Source organism: Puma concolor, chromosome D4, assembly GCF_028749965.1.
Source record: "Puma concolor isolate L17-30 chromosome D4, mPumCon1.1.hap2, whole genome shotgun sequence".
In the NCBI taxonomy this organism is placed as follows: domain Eukaryota; kingdom Metazoa; phylum Chordata; class Mammalia; order Carnivora; family Felidae; genus Puma; species Puma concolor.
The window spans coordinates 9,227,666-9,248,199 of record NC_141679.1 but is presented as its reverse complement, the minus strand read 5'-3'; the positions used below and the strand labels follow the sequence as shown (position 1 = coordinate 9,248,199).

The 20,534-nt window shown below is 41.6% G+C and overlaps 1 protein-coding gene across 6 annotated transcripts in view; it reads left to right on the top strand.

The window, feature by feature from the left end:
• The window catches only part of SMARCA2 (SWI/SNF related BAF chromatin remodeling complex subunit ATPase 2), a 180,528-nt gene extending 160,834 nt beyond the window's left edge, over window positions 1-19,694 (top strand). For all 6 annotated transcript variants that reach the window (XM_086684935.1, XM_086684940.1, XM_086684938.1 and 3 more), the window contains 5 exons: window positions 161-266; window positions 750-851; window positions 3,775-3,907; window positions 17,474-17,616; window positions 18,723-19,694. In XM_086684935.1, coding sequence (XP_086541061.1) covers window positions 161-266; window positions 750-851; window positions 3,775-3,907; window positions 17,474-17,616; window positions 18,723-18,758 — 520 coding nt within the window. In that variant the 3' untranslated portion in view covers window positions 18,759-19,694. The remainder of the gene's footprint in view (window positions 1-160; window positions 267-749; window positions 852-3,774; window positions 3,908-17,473; window positions 17,617-18,722) is intronic.
• Window positions 19,695-20,534: the final 840 nt, after the last annotated feature.

The following is a 20,534-nucleotide window of genomic DNA, read 5'->3' as shown; positions in this document are numbered from 1 at the left end:
TGAGATTTTTCCTGGATTTAAGGGGCCCCTTGTCTATAATACGTGGGATGCAGTTTTTTGGGTTTTTTTTGGGGTTTTTTTTGACATTTTCTGAAATAAAAGCTTTCCTTGGTAGTACGTGACCGGATATGGTTTTGTTTGTTTCCCCCCAACCTTACAGTTCAGGGCGGCAGCTCAGTGAAGTCTTCATTCAGTTACCTTCAAGAAAAGAGTTACCAGAATACTATGAATTAATTAGGAAGCCGGTGGATTTCAAAAAAATAAAGGTAGATATTTTGTTGACAAACTTTATAAAAAAAGAAAAAGGTAAATTCATTGAAATGATTACAGTCAGGGGTTGGCAGTGGCATCCTGTCTGACCACCGTGGACCCCCCCCTCCCCCCCCCCCAGCCCCACCTCCTCCATCTAGGGCTCGTCCCTAGAACAGTTGGGATATCCTTGAGCCTTGACATGTATATGATTTCATCATGTCACGAGCCCATAGTGTATTCGGTTGCATTTTATTTCAGAAGTTTCAGACTCCTCCCCCCAATCCGGGCGGCTCCTTCCCCCTTGCAAGAAGGAATCCCCGTGGGAGGGTGGCCTCTGTGAACAGCGCCCCCTAGAGTTGTGTAGCCCCACATCCCTGGCAGGGCGGTTATGAAGACAAGGGAGGCAAATCAGGCTTTTTTGGACCAAGTAATGATTTTTGTATTTTTTTTCCCCCTTCCTCTTCATTAACCTCAATTTTATCCAAAACCTGCATTAGGAGAGGATTCGTAATCACAAATACCGGAGCCTAGGTGACCTGGAGAAAGATGTCATGCTTCTCTGTCACAACGCTCAGACGTTCAACTTGGAGGGATCTCAGGTATGTGTCTTTGGTTGCCTGAAAAACTTTTCACCTTCGATGTGCTTATGTGCTTTTAAGTGATCTATTTCATTTTCTACTATTTGAACCACTGCTACTCCCCCCCGCCAGGGGGTGCAGAATCAAAAATGAGAAATAAAAGCCTATATCGTACGCGAGTATGTAAATAAATTGAGGCTTTGGCTCTTTCAAATTAAGGCCAGCCTCTGTATCATAGCTGTGCTATAGCTTCTATTTATGCTTTCCCTTCAAGGCTTGGCTTCTAATTGGGGTTGGAATTCAAGGAAATCACTTAGCATAATGCTTCAAGGCTAGAGGTATGGTTTTCTGCTTTTGTAGAGACCGTGCACTTGATTATACTTCACCTTCATTTTTCTGACCGTAACCGTACGTCAGTAAATGAAAATACTTTGATTTAAAGCAAACGGACAAAAAAGGATACACGTAGAAAAAAGAACCATTGCCTTTAATTGCTTACAGAACATGCTTATCAAACCAACCGCAGTGAAGAAGTCCCCTTTCTTACTGTTAGCAAGTCTTAAAGTATACGAGTCAGTGATACTCAGCTGATGAAAATAACTGGCGAGAGGATCCTCTCACGGGAATTATACCTCAATTCCGCTCCCCTTTTGTAAGCACCCCCTTTTCCCCTGTCTGTATTTCTGCTAATGCTCTTGTATCATGATGAAGAGAGGAGAGGTCAGTGTGCCTGCCAACTGGTACAGTGTTAAGCCACCATTCAGTTCCTTGAGCTTCTCTCCTGATCTTGTTTTTAAAATCTTTTATGCCCATTCCAATCATGAAACTGGGGAACAAGAGGACCCTCGCAAGGGCCTTTTATGCCTTTTAGGAAAAGACTGTGGGTTTCCAGGTTAACGGTGGTTAAGTCATGGCCGACCTCAGCAGCAGTTCTTGAAAGCAGGCCTTCTGCAATCCAGACCCTCTTGAAAGAAGGCTCACATGGAAACCAGGGCAGAGAGGGTAATAAGCAGGAGTCGACAAGGATGTCTTCCTGTGAATGATCCCTTGCAGTCGCTGGATGGACTTTTGGGTTCGTCATACTGGACTTGGGCAGTGTGGTGCTGTGCCTCCGAGTCCTGCGGTCCCCCTCTGGTGCCACAGCTGCCCTGTCTCACACGTGAACTAAAGTCCTAAATGGTCTCTTGGCTGGCTTCCTTCTCCGTCCATCCTGGAAACATGTGGCTCACTCTCTCACCAGCTCCTTTTCCTGCCCATCTACTTCCCACCATGTGCGATTAGATTCTAGAAGGAATTGAATCTCCATAGGCTGCTTTCCAAAGTCGTACCCTACCCTCACACTATAGCCTCTGTCTCTGCTGTTTTTCAGGCTAAGTAGTTAGTTCGTGGTCCAGTCACACCTGCCCCATGAACACACACCCGGATGCACGTGCTGCCGTAAGAAATAGGACAGGGAGAGCCCGTGTGCCCTTTATGTGGTCACAAGACCGCAACATCTTGTATAAGCAGTCCACCGTCACCACTAGGAAATTGACCTTGCTTGGTGCAATCCCACGTGTATCATATTCTTGCCTCCCCACCTTTCTCACTTGCTGTCTTTCCCTAAATAGCCCCCCCCCCCTTCTCAGCCCTGATGGAATCCTCCTCACCTGTACATATCTAGCTGCATTCTGATTTCTGGCAAATTCTGCCCCAGTGGCCCCACCTTAGAGCCTCTCCCCATCATTTCTTCCCTTGTACTACCTCTGGGGCTCACTGTGGCTCTCCCAGTCACCTTAATGAGTGTTTGGCTTCTCACAAAAAGGCTTATGTTCTAGATCTAGAGTCCAAGGCCATTGGCTTCCGTATTTTTTTTTAATTTGGCAAAACACCTAAAATGTATCGTTTTCACCATTTTTAAGTGTGCAGTTCAGTAGTGTTAAGGATGTTCTCATTGTTGTGCAACAGATTTCCAGAACTCTTTGGTGAAGCTGAAACCCCCTACCCGTGAAACACCACCCCATTGACCGCTCCCCTGTCCCTGGGAACCACTGTTCAACTTTGTGTTGCTACAAATTTGACTACTTTAGATGTGTCATATAAGTGAATCAGACGGTATTTGTCCTTTTCAGACTGGCTTATTTCACTCAGGGCTATGTTCTCAAGGCTCATCCAGGTTTGAGCATATGAAAGGATTTCCTTCCGTCTTAATGCTGAATAATACCCCATTTTCCTTCTGTACTGCATTTTATTTGTCCGTCAATCCACTGATGGACACCTGACTTGTTTCCACCTCCTGGCTGTTACGAATAAAGGTGCTGTAAACATGTGAGTACAAATCTCTCTTTAAGACTTTGCTCTCAATTCTTCTGGACATATACCCAGAGGTGGGATTGCTGGATCGTATGGTACTTGAATTTTTCATTTTTGGAGTAAAAGGACCATGTTTGAGCTTCAGATCTCAGCAACTACTGCACAGGGCTGTGCTCAGGTCTGTGCATACACTGAAAGTGAGGTATTGATTGGAATAGTCATGGCCAGTACGGATAAGCCAATAATAAAGAACAACTTCCTCCATTTTGTTAGGGGATCTGCATTCTAGACAAGGTTGTGTTACCACAGCATTCGACAAAACACTTCAAGGAACAAATGGAAGTTTTGTAAGTGTTCTGTGTTGCCACAGTTGTGAGGATATCTTACGCAAGTCTACCCTTCCCTAAGTATGTATGCACACGTACGCACACAATTTCAACCACAAGTGGACTCTTTTTCCGTAAGAATATGTGTGTCTATAGTAGAGTTCAGCGTTTTCCTGTTGGGTTTCCCGCAGGCATAAAAGCTAACACTGATGTTTCTAATAGGAGTCACGTACAGCGAAGCGGGTGTGTGCCTTGACGAAGAGACTGTGGCTGTGATACTGAGTCCTCAGCTTGTGTTTGTAACCGGTGCCCCTGTGACCCTTTAGATCTATGAAGACTCGATCGTCTTACAGTCTGTGTTTAAGAGCGCTCGGCAGAAAATTGCCAAAGAGGAAGAGAGTGAGGACGACAGCAACGAGGAGGAGGAGGAGGAAGATGAAGAGGAGTCCGAGTCAGAGGGTAAGCCCAGGCATGTGTTTCTTCCATTTTTGTGCCTCTTGCCACCTGCAGAGACATTTCCACAGATGCTAACAAAACAGATGTTCGAGTCCGCCATTCTGTGGTCTCTTGTGTCCTTGCTGGGCAACCTCAGGCAGTGTACTTAACCCTGATCAAGGTCAGTGTTCTTCCCTACAAAACCGAGGTATGAGAAACATCCCCAATGCATGCAGAGAGCCTAGCATATAGCCAGGCTCGTAGCAAACACTCGCTGAATGTTGTCTTGGAAAATCAGTGTAATACACATTTTCTACCAACATAGCTGTTAATGACACCTGTCTATTATGGAACACAGAGGCTCCCTAGCCCGGAAGGACTGATGGAGCGTTGATTTCTAGGCATCCCCGCTCCCCCTCGAGTTTCTGATTCTGTAACCTGTGTGTTGGGCTCAAGAGAGAGCATTTCTGACACTTTCCTGGGAAATCCTGATGCTGTGGGGGCTCAGGAACACACTGTGAGAATCCTGGTCTTAGAAAATAATTGTCAAAGTGAGTTGGAAATGGGGTCCATTTTATCCGTCATGGATCCAGTACTGATCTGCCTTTAAAATTTTGATATTTTGTTCATCATGGATTTTTTTGGCATTAGCCTCAAGTATTTCAAACACTGCATTAGTATGTTTATCTCAATTACTTAGTTTCAGTGCCTTCAGAAATTGTTTTAAGTTTTGAAATTTAACTCCAGAAAAGTTAACATACAGTGTTCTGTGAGTTTCAGGTGTACAATACAGGGATTCAATAATTCTCTACCTTTTTCAGTCCTCTCCATGATAAGTGTGTGCTTTAATCCCCATCATCTATTTCCCTATCTGCTGCCCGCCCCCCCCACCACATCCCCTCTGGGGGATCAGTTTGTTCTCTGTAGTTAAGAGTCTGTTTCTTGGTTTGTCTTTTTCCTTTGCCTGTTTTATTTTTGTGTTTGTTTCTTAAATTCCGCATATGAATGACATCATATGGTATTTGTCTTTCTCTGACCTAATTTAGCCTAATACTCTCTAGCTCCATCCATGTCATGGCAAATGACATTTATTTTTTTATGGCTGAGTAATATTCCTGTGTGTGTGTATCACATCTTCTTTATCCACTCAGAAATTTTGCACCCAAGGCAAATACCTCTTTTGTGGAAGCTTCCTCCCAGGTGACTTCAAAAGTCTAAATTGATTACCTAAGTATGTTCTCACCCCTACCTCCTCCTCTCCAAGTAATTAATCTCCGCCATATACAGTCTTCTGTGTAAAACAGTACAGGTATACTTCAGAAGTTTTGTGTTTTTTTTATTAGATTTGTTCTTCATTACAAACTTAGTACAGACAACTTGGAAAATATTTTTTTAAGAAAGGAAAATGTGTAATACCGCTACCCCATATACATTTAACATTTGGAGAATGGGCCTTTGAGGTTTTTTTTCTCCATATATTTTCTTTAGAAAAGCACAGCACACTGTTTTGTAGCATAATTCTTCTGTATTATGAACATTTCCCGGTAGCAGTGAGTGTCTTAATAACAGCAGTATCCATTAACATTCATTAATGAGGCGAACAAAATATATCGATATCACTTCTAAATAACACTGTCCTGAACGTTTTTACCCAAAAATCACTGCAAACATTCTTCAAACCTCTGATTCATGCCTAGTCTTTGCCAGCGTTGTGTCCCCACACCCACATCCCTGTGTCCCCACGACATTCTCTTCAGTGATTCTGCCTCCTGGTCATTTTACATTTTTCAATTGCGTGTGGTTATTCCCCAGTTCTGAGATCCCAGTGTTTGATGATGTAGGTCTACGTAACTTACCCGAGCTAGATCTTTCCCGATTTTAGAGCCACATTTCTAATCTGTTTTCAAATATCTGCCCTCTTAGCCTCCTCTGTTGAGGTTCTCAGAGCTCTCTGGAGACTTGATGTATTATCTTTCTATGGCTGCTTTTACAAATCACCAAAATGGAGTGGCTTAACACAACGCGTAATTAGGACCTCACAATTCTAGAGGTCACAGTGTGCTGTGGGTCTCTCTGGACCGAAATCAGGGTGTTCATGGGCCGCGTTCCTCACTGGAGGCCAGAACCCATTCCATGTGCATCCTTCTCATGCTGTGTCTTTTCGACGTCTTTTCTGCCTCCTCTTGTACTTTTTTGTTTAACTGAGATATAATGACATGTTAGTTTCAGGTGTACAATGTAAGGATTCCATATTTGTATATATTGTAAAACGATCACCACACTAAGTCTGGTTAATATCCATCACCACAGGGGCGCCTGGGTGGCTCAGTCGGTTAAGCTTCCAGCTATTGGTTTCAGCTCAGGTCATGATGTCCCTGTTCATGGGTTCGAGCCCTGCACCAGGCTTCGAGCTGACAGCACGGACTCTGCTTGGGATTCTCTGTCTCCCTTCCTCTCTGCCCCTCCCCGACTTGCTTTCTCTGTTTCTCAAATTTTAAAAACTTAAAAAAAAAAAATAGATCCATCACCACAAATAGTTACAAATGTTTTCTTTTGCTGAGAACATACAAGATCTACTTTCTTAGCAAATGTCACATACATAGTATTATCAATTACAGTCACCATTCTATACTCCTGACTTAACTTGTTTCAAACCTGGAAGTTGTACCTTTCAACCCCTTTCAGTCACCCTCCAGCCCCTACCTCTGGCAGCCAGCCTCGGGGAGTGTTTTGGTTTTCTTTTTAGGAATTTACATTTAAGTAAGATCACAGAGTATTTATCTTCCTTATTTTACTTAGAATGCCCTCTGGGTCCATTCATGTTGTGACAAATGGAAAAATTTTTATGGCTGAATAATAGTTCACTACACACACACACACACACATTTCCTTTATTCACCCATCGGTGGACACTTAGGTTATTTCAAATCCTGACTATGAGTCATGCCACAATGAACATGGGGGTTCACACATCTTTTCGATTTAGTGTCATTTTCTTCATGTAAACTCCACAGGTGGGATTGCCAAATAATAAGGTCTGTTTTTAGTTTGTGAGGAACCGCTATACAGTTTTCCATAGTGACTACACAAATTTATATTCTTACCAACAGGGTACGAGGGTCCCCTTTTCTCTGCATCCTCGCCAATGCTTTTTACTTCTGGTCTTTGGGATAGCGGCCCTTTTAAGAGGTGTGAGGTGATGGGTCTTTGTGGTTTTGATCCACATTTCCTTGGTGATGAGTGATATTGAGCACCTCTTCGTGTACTTCTTGGCCATCTGTATATGTCTTTGGGAAAATGTCTGTTCAAATTATTTACCCATTTTTTTAATTGGATTGCTTTGCTATTGAGTTGTAGATCTTTCATATTCTGAATATGAACTCCTGAAGGCATAAGATTTGCACACACTTTCTCCCATTCACTAGGCCCCTTTTTCATTTTGCGGATAGTTTCTTTTGCTGTGCAGAAGCTTTTTCATCTGATGTAGACACACGTGTTTATTTTTGCTTTTGTTGGCAATGAGTTCTCAGACCTAACACCATAAAGTCAAGACAAATGTCAAGGAGCTTCCTGCCTGTGTTTTCTTCCAGGAGTTTGATGGTTTCAGGTCTTATGCTTTCAAGTCTTTTATCTTCATTGAGGTAATTCTTGTTATGTGATATTTGTATGGTGTAAGATAGTGATCCCGTTTCATTTATCTGCATGTGGTTGTCTGGTTTTCCCAACACCGTTACTGAAGAGACTGGCCCTTCACTGTTGTACCTTCTTGGCTCCTGTGTTGTAAAGTGACCGTGTGTGTGCTTCACTTCTGGGCTCTGTATGCTGTTCCATTGATCTATATGTCTGTTTTTAATGTCAATACCATACTGTTTTGATTGCTTTAGCTCTGTAATATAGTTTGAAATCAAGGAGTGGGATACCTCCAGCTTTGTTTGTTTCCTCAAGATTGCTTGGGCTACTCTGGATTGTTTGAGGCATCACACAAATTTTAGTGGGATGTTTGTTCTATTTCTGTGAAAAATTCCATTGGAATTTTATACATCGCATTGAATCTACAGGTTGCTTTGGGTAGTATGGGCATCTTAACAGTGTTATTCCAGTTGATAGCACAAATATTTTTCCACTTGTTTCATTAATATTGGATAGTTTTCAGTTTACGTGTCTTTCACCTCCTCGGTTAAATTTGTTCCTAGGAATTTTTTTTTTTTTCCCAAGGCAACTGTAAATGGAATAGTTTTAATTTCTTTCTGAAAGCTCATCACTAGTGTTTAGAAATACAAAAGATTTTGGTATATTGATTTTGTATCCTTCCATTTAATTCTTTGATTAGCTCAAACATATTTGAAGTCTTTAGCGTTTTCTATATACATTATCTTCTGCAATTAGTGATAGTTTCAATTCTTTCTTTCCAACTTGGGTGCCTTTTCTTTTTCTTGCCTAACTGCTCTGGATAGGACTTCGGGTACTGTGTTGAATAAAAGTGGCAAGAGTGGGCGTCCTTGTTTTTGTTTCTGATCTTACAGGAAAAGCTTCCAGCTTTTCTCCATTTGAGTGTATTAGCTGTGGGCTTATATATAGCCTTTATTATGTTGACGTTTGTTCCTTCGATATGCACTTTGTCAAGAGTTTCTATCATAAGTGGATGTTGCGTTTTTTTCAGATAATTTTTCTACATCTATTGAGATGATCGTGACTTTTATCCTTTGTTTTGTTAAGGTGGTATATCATGTTTATTGATTTGTGATTTGAACTATCATTACATGCCTAGAATAAATGCCTCTTGAGTGTGGGGTAGAATCCTTTTTAATGTATTGTTGAACTTGTACTGCTAATATTTTGTTGAGGATTTTTGCATCTATATTCATCACAGATAGTGGCCTATAAAATTCTTTCCTTATGGCATCCTGGTCTGGTTTTGGTATCCGGGTAATGGACTCAGAAAATGAGTTTGGAAGTGTTTTTTCTTCTTTGTTTTGGAAGAGTTTGAGAGGATTGGTATTCATTCTTCTTTGAATGTTTGGTAGAATTCACCAGTGAAGCTGTCTGGACCCAGACTTCTATTAGTTGTGAGGTGTTTGATTACTGATTTGATCTCCTTACTAATAATAGATCTGTTCATATTTTCTTATCTTTTAATGATTTGGTCTTGATAGGTTTTATATTTCTAGGAATTTATCCATTTCTTCTAGGTTGCCAAATTTGTTGGCATATAATTGTTCACAATGGTCTCTTGTGATCCTTTGTATTTCAGTGATATCAGCTGTAACTTGTCTTTGATTCTGACACCTCTTTTTTTTCTTAGTGAGTGTGGCTAAAGATTTGTCCATTTTGTTTATTTACAAGGAACCAGCTTTTAGTTTCAATGTTATTTTCTATTGCCTTTTTACCCTCTATTTATTTCTGCTCTGATCTTTATTATCTCCTTTCTACTAACTTTGGACTTGTTTGTTCTTTTTCTAGTTGCTTGAGCTGTAAAAGTAGGTTGAGATTTTTCTTCTTTCTTGATGCTTCATTCATTGTCATGAACGTCCCTCTAAGAACTGCTTCTGCTGCAGGAGTTTTGGTATGCTGTGTTTTTATTTTCATTTGTCTCAAGTTATTTTTTAATTTCTCCTTTGAGTTCTTTGTTGACCCATGGGCTGTTCACTACCATTGTTTAAGCTCCACATGTGAATAATTGATTTCTCTTTTCATACCACTGTGGTCAGAAAAGATGCTTTGATATTTCAGTCTTCTTAAGTTCATTATTTTTGAGAGAGGCAGGGGGAGACAGAGAGGGAGACACAGAATCCGAAGCAGGCTCCAGGCTCCGAGCTGTCAGCACAGAGCCAGGCGTAGGGCTCAAACCCACAAACCGTGAGATCATGACCTGAGCCACAGTTGGACATTTAACCGACTGAGCTTGATCTATCTTTCCATTATTTGTGACATCTTTAGTTTCCTTCATCACCATCCTACAATTTGCAGAGTTCAAGTCTTTCATCTCTTTGGTTAAATTCACCCCTAGGTATTTCATTTTTTTGATGCATTTGGAAGGAGTGTTGTTTCCCAAATTTCTCTGATAGCTATTAGTATATAGAAACACAAATGATTTCTGTATGTTCATTTTGTATCCTACTACATTGCCAAATTCATTTTTTTGTTCCAGTAGCGGGGTTTTGTTGTTTTCAAACTTTTATTTAAATTCTAGTTAGCGTGTAGTGTAATATTGGTTTCAGGAGTAGACTTTAGTGATTCATCAGTCACGTAGAACACACAGTGTTCATCATAATCAGTGCCCTTCTTAATACTTGTCACCCATTTAGCCCACCCCCCACCCACGTCCCTCCATCAACCCTCCGTTTGTTCTGTATATTATGGTTTGCTTCCCTCTCTTTTTTCCTTTCCCATAGGTTCATCCATTTTGTTTCGTAAAATTCCACACATTCTAATAGTGTTTTGGTGGAGTGTTTAGCCTTTTCTGTATTTAGTATCGTGTCCTCTGTCCGTAGTGACAGTTTTACTTTTTCCCTTTCCAACGTGGACACCTTCTATTTCTTTTTCTTCAATACCTGCCCTGGCCAGGACTTCCACTACTACCTTGAATAAAAGTGGCAAGAGTAGGCGTCGTAGTCTTTTTCCTCCTCTTAGGGGAAGAGCTCTCAGTGTTTCACCACTGAGTATGTTGTTAGCTGCGGGTTTTTTGTATATGGTGTCTTTTATGTTGAGCTATGTTCCCTCCATACCTACTTTGTCAAGAATCTTTACCAGAACTGGCTGTTGAATTTTGTCAGGTGTGTTTTTGGTATCTTATTGAGATGGGATTTTTATCCTTCATTTTGTTAATAGGGCATATTACATTGTTTTGTGGATTTGAAGCCTCCCTCGAGTAGATCCTACCTGATTGTGGCATGTGATCTTTTCATGCATTGTTGAATTCAGTTTGCTAGTATTTGGCTGAGAATTTTTGCATCAGTGTCCTTCATGTATATTGACCTTTTGGTATCAGGGTAATTAATGCTGGCCTTGTAAAATGAGTTTGAAAGCATTCCGTCTTCAGTTGCTGGAATAAGTGGAGAAAGGATAGGTTATAACTGTTAATTGTTTGGTAGAATTCACCTGTGAAGCTTTCTGGGTCTAGATTTTGTTTTATGGTTTTGTTTTAATTTTTTTTAACATTTTATTTATTTTTGAGACAGAGAGAGACAGAGCATGAACGGGGGAGGGTCAGAGAGAGGAAGACACAGAATCTGAAACAGGCTCCAGGCTCTGAGCTGTCAGCACAGAGTCCGACGCGGGGCTTGAACTCATGGACCGCGAGATCATGACCTGAGCAGAAGTCGGCTGCTTAACTGACTGAGCCACCCAGGCGCCCCTGTTTTATGGTTTTTTAAATTACTGATTCAATTTTATTGTATTTGCTGTATTCAGATTTTTTTATTTCTTCGTAACTGAGGCTTCTTAGAAGGTAGTTTCTAGAAATTGATCTATGTTTTTCTATTTTCCAATTTGTTGGCATATAATCGTTCATGGTAGTCACTGATTATGCTTTGTGTTTCTGATTTTAAGCCCTCTTTTTCTCTTAATGAGTCTTGGCTAGAGGTTTATTAATTTTAGTTACCATTTCAAACTTCTAGTTCATTAATGTTTTCTATTGTTTTTTTAGTCTCAATTGCATTTATTTCCTCTCTGATTCGTATTATTTCCTTTCTTCCATTAACTTTGGGCTTTCTTTTTCTAGTTCTTATAGATGTAAAATCAATAGTTTATTTGGGATTTTTGTTTCTTGAGGTAGGCTTGTATTGCTATGAACTTCTCTGGTTTTGTTGCATACACAGACTTAGGACTACTGTTTCCATTTGCATTCGTGCAAGAGACTTTCACTTACTTTTTGATTTCTTTGTTGACCCATTGGTTGTTGAGTAGGATGTTGTGTGGTATCTGTGTATTTTTTTTTTCCAATTTCCTTCTTGTGAGTGATTTCCAGTTTCATACTGTAGTAAAAAAAAAAAAAAAAAAAAAGCTTTACACGATTTCATTCTTCTTACATGTATTGACAATTGTTCTGTGGCCCACCATGTTTTCGGTACTGGATAATGTTGTATGTGCCTTTGGGAAGAATGTATCTTCTGCAGTGTTTGGTTGGAATGTTCTCTCTACATGTATGAATTTCACCTGATCTCATGTGTCATTTCAATCCATCAACTGATTTAAGTGAGATGATACACTCCTCTACTTTCATTATATTGCTGACATTTTCTTTCTTTATATCCTCTAATATTTGCTTCATGTACTTAGGTGTTCCTATGTTGGGTACATAAATATTTATCAATATTATATCTGCTTCTTGGATTGACCTTTTTTATCATGATGTAAAGCCTCTCCTTTTCCCTTAGTACAGTCTTTGTTTTAAAGTCTGTTTTGTCTGATATAACTTTTGTTGCTACAGGTTTCGATTTGTGTGGAATATATTGATTTTCCATTCACTTCCCTTTCAGTCTGTGTGTCTTCAGATCTCAAGTGAGTATCTTCTAGGCAGGTCTTGCTTTTTCTTATCCACTCATTCAGCCTATTTGGACTGGCATATGTAGCCCATTTGTATTTTAAGCAATTAATAATAGCTGTGTGCTCACTGCCGTTTTGTTCATTGCTTGCTGGAATTTTTATGGTTCCTTTCTTCTTTTGCTCCTTCCTCTGTGGTTGCATGACTGGGGTTAGTGGTATCCTTAGACTTCTTTATTTTTTGTGTATTTACTGGAGGTTTTAGCTTTGTGTTACCAGGAGGCTTACATACAACAGTTTATATTTATTCAGTCCATTTTAAGTTGATAACAACTTAGGTTTTAACATATTCTAAAGCTCTACAGTTTTATTGTCCCCACCCCCTCCACGTTTTAGGTTTTTAAAGTCACATGCTACATCTCTTTATTTTGTGTACATACTTACGTATCTCCACTAATTATTGTAGTTATAGTTATTTTTACTACCTTTGTCTTCAGCCTTCATATTAACTTTACAAGTGATCCGTTCACTACTGTTTTTTCATAGGAGTTGCTCCTAACTTGCACCCTTTGTTTTTAGCTGGAAAAGTCCCTCTTACACTTCTTGAGGTTGATGAACTTTAGCTTTTGCTTGTCTGCAAAACATTTTTCTCTCCAGTTCTGAATGATAAATTTGCCAGGTAGAATGTTCTTGGTTGGCCTTTTTTTTTTTTTTTTTTTTCTTTGAGCACTTTGCATATATCTGTTACTCCCTTCTGGCATAGAAAGTTTCTGCTGAAAAATCTGATCGTCTTCTGGGGTTTCCCTTGTACTTGTCCAGCTGGTCCAGTTCTGTTTTATTCCTTCTTCTGTGGATCTCTCCTCATGAAGTTTTCAGCTCAGCTACTGCATTCGTAAGCTCTGGGACTTTGTTTATTTAGAGACAGTGAGCAGGGGAGGGGCAGAAGGAGAGAGAAGGTTAAGCAGGCTCCGTGCCCAGGATGGAGCCCAGCTTGGGGCTTGATCTCACGAACCATGAGATCATGACCTGAGCTGAAATGAAGAGTTGGATGCTGAACCGACTGAGCCACCTGGGCGGCCCAGCTCTGATTCTTACTGGGTACTTGTTTCTATTTTCTGTCTCCTTGTGGAAGTCCTGTGTTAATCCATTCTCCTACCCAGTTCTGTGTGCACTTTTATGGCCATTATTTTAAACTCCTAACCAGAAAAAGCCCCTAAGAAAATAGAGCTAAGTGATACACCTAAATGTGTACCTTCCTCTTTCATTGAGAACATTATACCTCTGTCTCTTCACCTCCCTGGAGTCTGTGTTGGTTTTGATGCACTCGTTAAACCATGGCTTCTCTTGGTCTTAAAAGGTTAACCGCTTGTTGAAGACGAAACTTACTCAACCCTGCTCTACCTCTTGGTGGTCTCTCACACCTTTGTGATACTCTGAGCAGCCTGTTTTATTTTCAGTGGCTCCCAGTGGTTAAGGTTGTGCCAAGAACCAGTCATGGTCTGAAAGGGGAGGATCTGCGTGAGCATGGCGGTTCAGGCTGCTTAGATACTTTTAAAGTGAGCCAACATCTACAGTGCTGCTGGGACATAAGCATAAGCTGCGGGCCACCAGAGCCAGATGTCCCGGGGCTGGCAGACATAAAAACCATGGCCCTACATGTAGAAATGGCCCTTTGGGATCTCCTGGCTCTCTCTGGAGTGTGGCAGAGGAAGAGCTCAGAGGTAAGGCCTGCCCTGCTACGTCTTGCAAAAGGATTCCTGCCTGTCTTTAGATAGAGGTATGTTTCATTAGAAGATTTTCCCCTCACACCGCATCTGTGAAACCAAGTTAATAGGTCTCTTTCACTAAAAGATTGGGGTTCTTGGACTCTTGCCTTTTGCTTTGCCCTGGGGTGGGGGTGGGGGTAGCTGCCAACATTGGGTACCAGAGGAGGGTACCAGCTCCTGTCCAGGAGATACACTGGTGAGGTAGAGGGAAAGTGCATGATGCCTCCACCCCGGGGAGCACCCCAGCAGGCCTTTATAGAAGTGCGTCAGATGAGGCACCCGCCACTCAGGCTGAGCTTTTAATAAAACAAGTAAGCCTTTTTCACTTAAAGTCTGGGTGCCTCTCAGTCACTGCCCCTGTACTGGGTCCTGGGCCAAGACACCCCATTTTGCAGCTCACTACAGCCTTGTGGGGGTTCTTGGATGTGAGACTCGTTAGTTTTCCAAGTTAGATGTCTTAGGAACTCCTCTCTCGGCTGCAGGTCTTAAAACTTGGGGTGCCCGATGTGGGGCTCAAACCCTTCACTCCTCAGGGAGCATCTCCAGGTTTTGCGTTAACCTCCTGAACTGGAAGCACCAACCCAGGGGTGGGGTTTATGGTGAGAATGTGCCTCAGCCTCTCCTCTTGATGTGATGTTTTTTCCTCATTTGCCTCATGTGTAGAAGTCACTTAGCTAGTTTGGGGTCGTTGTTTTTTTTTTTTTTTTCCTCCTGCAGAAATTGTTCTGTATATAGTTGTAGAATCAATGTGTCCTCAGCAGGTAAGTTCGGGACTTCCTCTTCTTCTTCTGTTAAGGACTCAGGGCTCCCCTGGTTAATCCAGGCTTATCTCCCCTTCTGAAGGGCAGCTGATTAGCAACATTAATCCCTTTTGCCAAGTAATGTAACATTTTGGGGATTAGGACGGGGACATCTCCAAGGGGCTGTTATTCTGCCTGATAAAGGACAGTTTTCATGGGTACATAACAGTGGGATCATAAAGCCATAGGATGCTGTTTGTAGTGCTTACCTGATAGGTCCCATCTTTTAGTCGAGTTTTGCATGACGGCTTTTTGGAAGTAACATGTTCACTGACACACAAAATCGGGTAGCTTTCCAGTATCTCCGACTCCAAGGTGTATTTAAATTATCTTCTTAACGAAGTACTTTCTTACCTTTACTGCCAGCCTTCTGCCCTTTCACACCTTGCATGGATTTTCTGTACTGCAAATGTCAGGAAATGCTCCACCTGTGTAGATAAAGATATTTCATGTCTTCTTTTCGTTTAGCAAGTTTTTAGAGGCGGCATGCCCAAGTGCTTCAGTCGGCGAAGCATCCGACTTTGGCTCAGGTCATGATCTCGGGGTTCTTGGGTTCGAGCCCCACATTGGGCTCTGTGATGACAGCTTTGGAGCCTGCTTTGGATGCTACGTCTGCCTCTCTCTCTCTCAAAAATAAACATTAAAATTTTAGAAATTTTTTAGAGGGTTTTTAGAGGCCTTGCTTCACATCCTTATGCATTAATAGGTCAGCCTTTGCACCCCAGCTTTTCTCCTTTTCCTAAATTACTCCACACACAACAACAGGGCCATACCTGGTAGCTCATGATGCAGCAGACATTTGGGCACAGGGAAGGGAAGCCTTGACTAGAATACTATTTTGTGTACTCGCATTTGCCCACCTTTGCTGCATGCGGGTTGGGTGGAGAACATACTTGGGAACTACAGTTCGGAACAGCTCCAATCACCTCTTTGTGGATACCCTGTGCTCGCATGGAAGATTTCATTTGTGTCAGTGTTTTGGTGGGTCCCTCCTCTTCACAAAGGAAGTCTGAAAAATTCTCATCATGGTTAAATGTCCGACTCTTTAAATACACTTTAAAAAGAAAAACTCTCATCTCTAAGCTTCTTTCTAGAACTGTAATTCCCTCCATGACAATATACATTTCCATGTGCCTTGAGACCCAGTAATCATGAAATTCCAGTCTAACTGGTTTGAATGAGGGCTACACATCCTTAGTGACTTCATCATCGAATCCGAAACATGGTATTCCACGGACATCCGTCCTGGCCCAGTGCCATGGGACGGATCTTCCTTGTACATTGGAATACCCACCTGCCTCTGTGGTATTTATTGCACGTTGAATCCTCCCTCGTGTTCTTATTCCTGTCCTCAGAATAGCTTTGAAAGGGAAGAGGGATGCCAGTTTTTGAAGGTTCATTGAGTAGAATGCTGGTAGAAATTTACCATGTGGATACATGTTCACCATATCTCTCCTCAGTTCTGCCAAACCTGTCAACAAATAGGTTTACAGCAGCTTTGCTTATATTCTAAATTTGAAAAAGAAAACAAAACAACAACAACAACAAAAAAACCTGGGAACTTCAGCACTCACCACTAAAGGGTTAAAGAATTTTTCATGCACCCTTGAAGTAGAACATTTACAGGCTTTAGAAAGAATTAGGTGGGCGGCGGAGGGTGGGTGGTGTGCCTGGGTAGCTCAGTCAGTTAAATGTCCAAGTTTAGCTCAGGTCATGATCTTGAGGTTTTTGAGTTCCAGCCCTGCATCAGGCTCTGTGATGATAGCTCGGAGCCTGGAGCCTGCTTCAGATTCTGTGTCTCCCTCCCTCTCTCACAAATGAAAAATACTTAGATTTAGACCAATATGTATATGAATGGATAGAAATGTCCCACATATATGAGAATACAGGCAAGATGTCACATTTGAGCATGCATAAAACAAAGTGTGTGTGTGCGTGCGCATGCTTGACATCTTTATGTAATTATAAAATGTAAACTGTTTTTTTCTGGAAATAATCACCAGAAAGAGAACAATAAGGAATTACTAGAGATGGTGGGAAAGGAAGCATACAATCATTTAACTTTGCATTTTCTACCTTTCTGTGCTGTTAATATTATTCAACTATGTGAATTTTCTTTTTAAGTCAACTAGAGTGATCTCCATAGTAACACGGGCCTTCAAAAAAATTTTTTTAAAAGCCTTACACTTATTTGTACTTTTTCCTGAAAACCCCCCCCAGGAGTAGGGAAGACAGCTCTGTTTATCCTGCTGAGGGAGATCCCTGTCTGGCCAGTTAAGAGAACAGCCAAAGAACCCAGCCTTCTGTAAGACCTCATCCCTCTTGCTGCCTCCTTAGGGTGATGATGTTAATCTATCCTCCTAACCAAGAAAAGTCTGTGAGTGGAAGGGGGTGCTAACAGGACCATGGAGAACAAGCCTGAATTGAGAGGGTTCTGGATACTCCGCGACCTTCTGATTTGTCACCTGCAGCTTGGCGCCCTTTTTTACTAACTGCAGAAGGACTTCCCGTGATGGCTCACTGTGGTTTTGTTTTTGTTGCAGCAAAATCCGTCAAGGTGAAAATCAAGCTCAATAAAAAAGACGAGAAAGGCCGGGACAAAGGCAAAGGCAAGAAAAGGCCGAATCGAGGAAAAGCCAAGCCCGTAGTGAGTGATTTCGACAGCGATGAGGAGCAGGAGGAAAACGTAAGTGGACCAGGCTTTGACTGAGGCCCAGAAGCCCTCTCCCCGCTTTACCTCTTTCATAACCCTCTTTATTTTCCAGAAATGGAAACACCAAAACTTGGGGAGATTTTGTTATTGAGGGATGTGAACTAAAGCTGCATGATCTAGGACAAAGAATCGCGGGCTTTGTGTTTAGGGCCTTTTTCATTGTCTCCAAAAATGAAAAACTAGTCAATTGTGTTTTCTTTCCTCCTTTCTTAATCTTCCCGTCACTTCCCAACACAGTTTTCTCCATGGCAGGTTATTTTTCATGGTGGAAAAATTCAGGAGCACTTATGGAGCCAGGCCCTGAAAGAATTACCTTCCCATATGATCCATAATTAAGGTTTCTCTTACTTGCAACATAGCCCAGAAACCAGGGCCAAGGTTCCATGTGCTTACCTCCAGGTCATAGTAGCAAACCGCAGAAGTTGAATTCAGACCCAAACAGCACAACACCGTCGCCGAATCCTGGAGGCAAGTGGCATTGCTGGCAGAAACTTCCGCCACCGGCCTTGGGAAATCCCCTCCACTTACTCACTTTCCAGAAGACCTCAGGCTATCACTCGCCCCCCTCTTTTTTCTTCTTCTGGACAGAGAATTTAACGTTTTGGTCCGTGTGCTGCAGGGCACCACCATTTGGGTCTGATGAAAACATTTGAGAATTCTTACCCCAGCCCCACACCCAGCCTTCACCCTTGGCCCAGGCTTTTCGAATACATTTAAAATGCTGTGTTTTCTTTAGAAGACGTCCCCGTGAGTAGACATCCAACGTATGGTACTTTTGCCTCTGGTGAATTTTCCAAGCCCATAGTGTTAAAAATAAGAATTATCAGCCTTGAACTTTTCACGCCACAGTGAAAGAAAGCAAGACAGTAGTACAGATGGTGGGAATTGCTTTGGGATTTCCCAGCGGGGGCTCCCCTTTTTAGCTTGAATTCCTCACAAGCGTCTCGCCATCTTGACACAGAACGAAGAGACTTGGGTTGACTGTTTCCAAAATGTCGTGTCTTTTCTGCCTTGCCCTCGGGATGGTTTATTGCTTCTTTTTCTTAGGTGTCATTTGCTTCATTTTGTCTTATTTTTAGGAACAGTCAGAAGCAAGCGGGACTGACGATGAGTGAGGAGTACGGGCCTTTTTTTCCTCGGTAGAACTGAGTTCCTTCGTCCCCTCTCTCATTTCTGCCCAGTGAGTTCATTTGTCCTATGGGCCCTGGGTTGTTTCTATAGCATCTTCATCTATAAACTAGCTTTAGGATAGTGCCAGACAAACATATGATATCATGGTGTAAAAACACACACACACACACACACACACACACACACACACAAATATTTGTAACATATTGTGACCAAATGGGCCTCAAAGATTCAAAGATTAAAACAAACAAACAAAGCTTTTGATGGAAAATATGTGGGTGGATAGTATATTTCTATGGGTGGGTCTCATTTGGTAACGGTTTGATTGTGCCTGGTTTTACCACCTGTCCAGATGAGAAGATTTTTTTGTCTTTTTGTAGCACTGATAACCAGGAGAAGCCATTAAAAGCCACTGGTTATTTTATTTTTCATCAGGCAATTTTCAGAGTTTTTATTTGTTCGGTATTGTTTTTTTTTGTTTGTTTACACTGTGGTACATATAAGCAACTTTAATAGGTGATAAGTGTACAGTAATTAGACTTCACCTGCATAGACATTTTTCCATTTTATGCTCTATGATCTGAAAAAAAAAATGCTTTTTGAACTGTATACGATTTATGTCTACTGTAAACATTGCTGAATTTTTTTTTTTTTGCTCTTGATTTCAAAAAAAAGTTTTGTTGAAAACGCTATTGAATATTGCAATCTCTCTAGTGTATTGGATGGCTTCCTTTGTCAGCCCGATCTCCTATGTTACTGATGTGTATCGTCTCCTTCTCCCTAAAGTGTACTTAATCTTTGCTTTCTTTGCACAATGTCTTTGGTTGCGAGTCATAAGCCTGAGGCAAATAAAATTCCAGTAATTTCCAAGAATGTGGTGTTGGTGCTTTCCTAATAAAGAGACAATTTAGCTCCACCAACACTGCCTCTTGTTTTTTGAGTTCTAGGGGATTGAAACCGTGGTGCCTGAGTGAAGGTCTCCTGCAGAGGGCTGGGCAGTCTCTTAATCCGGAAGGCTTGCGGGGGGGGGGGGGGGGGGGGGGGGTGCGGAAAGACCTAGAAAGCCGGTCTCCTGGAATGAACCAGGTTTGTCTCAAGGGAGAGCCCATTGCTTTCAGGACTTTAATCTCAAGCAACAGGAGACATCTGGTGCCATGGACCAAGCCACACTAAGCCCCTGCTCACCCTATTCTAGTGCTTTAAATTCTGTTTACTAGCCAGATAATCTATATGGTAATATAGATTTACAGTGTAATAGGGTATGTAATACTTATATATTAACATCTCCTGATTTTTCAAAGATTTCACAGGTGTTCAAGAGAACAAGACCAATTCCATGCGCCCATATACTCTCCTGCTAAGATTCAACAACAGTCAATATTTTGTCCCTCTTTTTTTTTTTTTTCATTAAACCACTTTGAAAATAAGTCCCAGCCATCATGACACTTTACCCCTAAGCACTTCAGCACAAATCTCCCAACGATTCAAGCCATCTCCTGGCTCCCACAATCCCACTTCCATTCCCAAGGGAATGAACAGTAGCTTCCTAGTATCTCATGGGTAATCTCAGTCCCATTTCCCCAACGGTCCCCAAATTGTCTTGCATTTATTTGTTCGCACAAGTTTTCAAAGAATGCCAGAACTTCCTCTCTTATGGACCTCATTATGACAGGGAAAAGGTTTCTCTCCTCTCTAATGGGTCGATGAATCAGAACTGCCTAAGGAGAATGCCACGATTCTTGCTTTCTGAACGTGAAGAA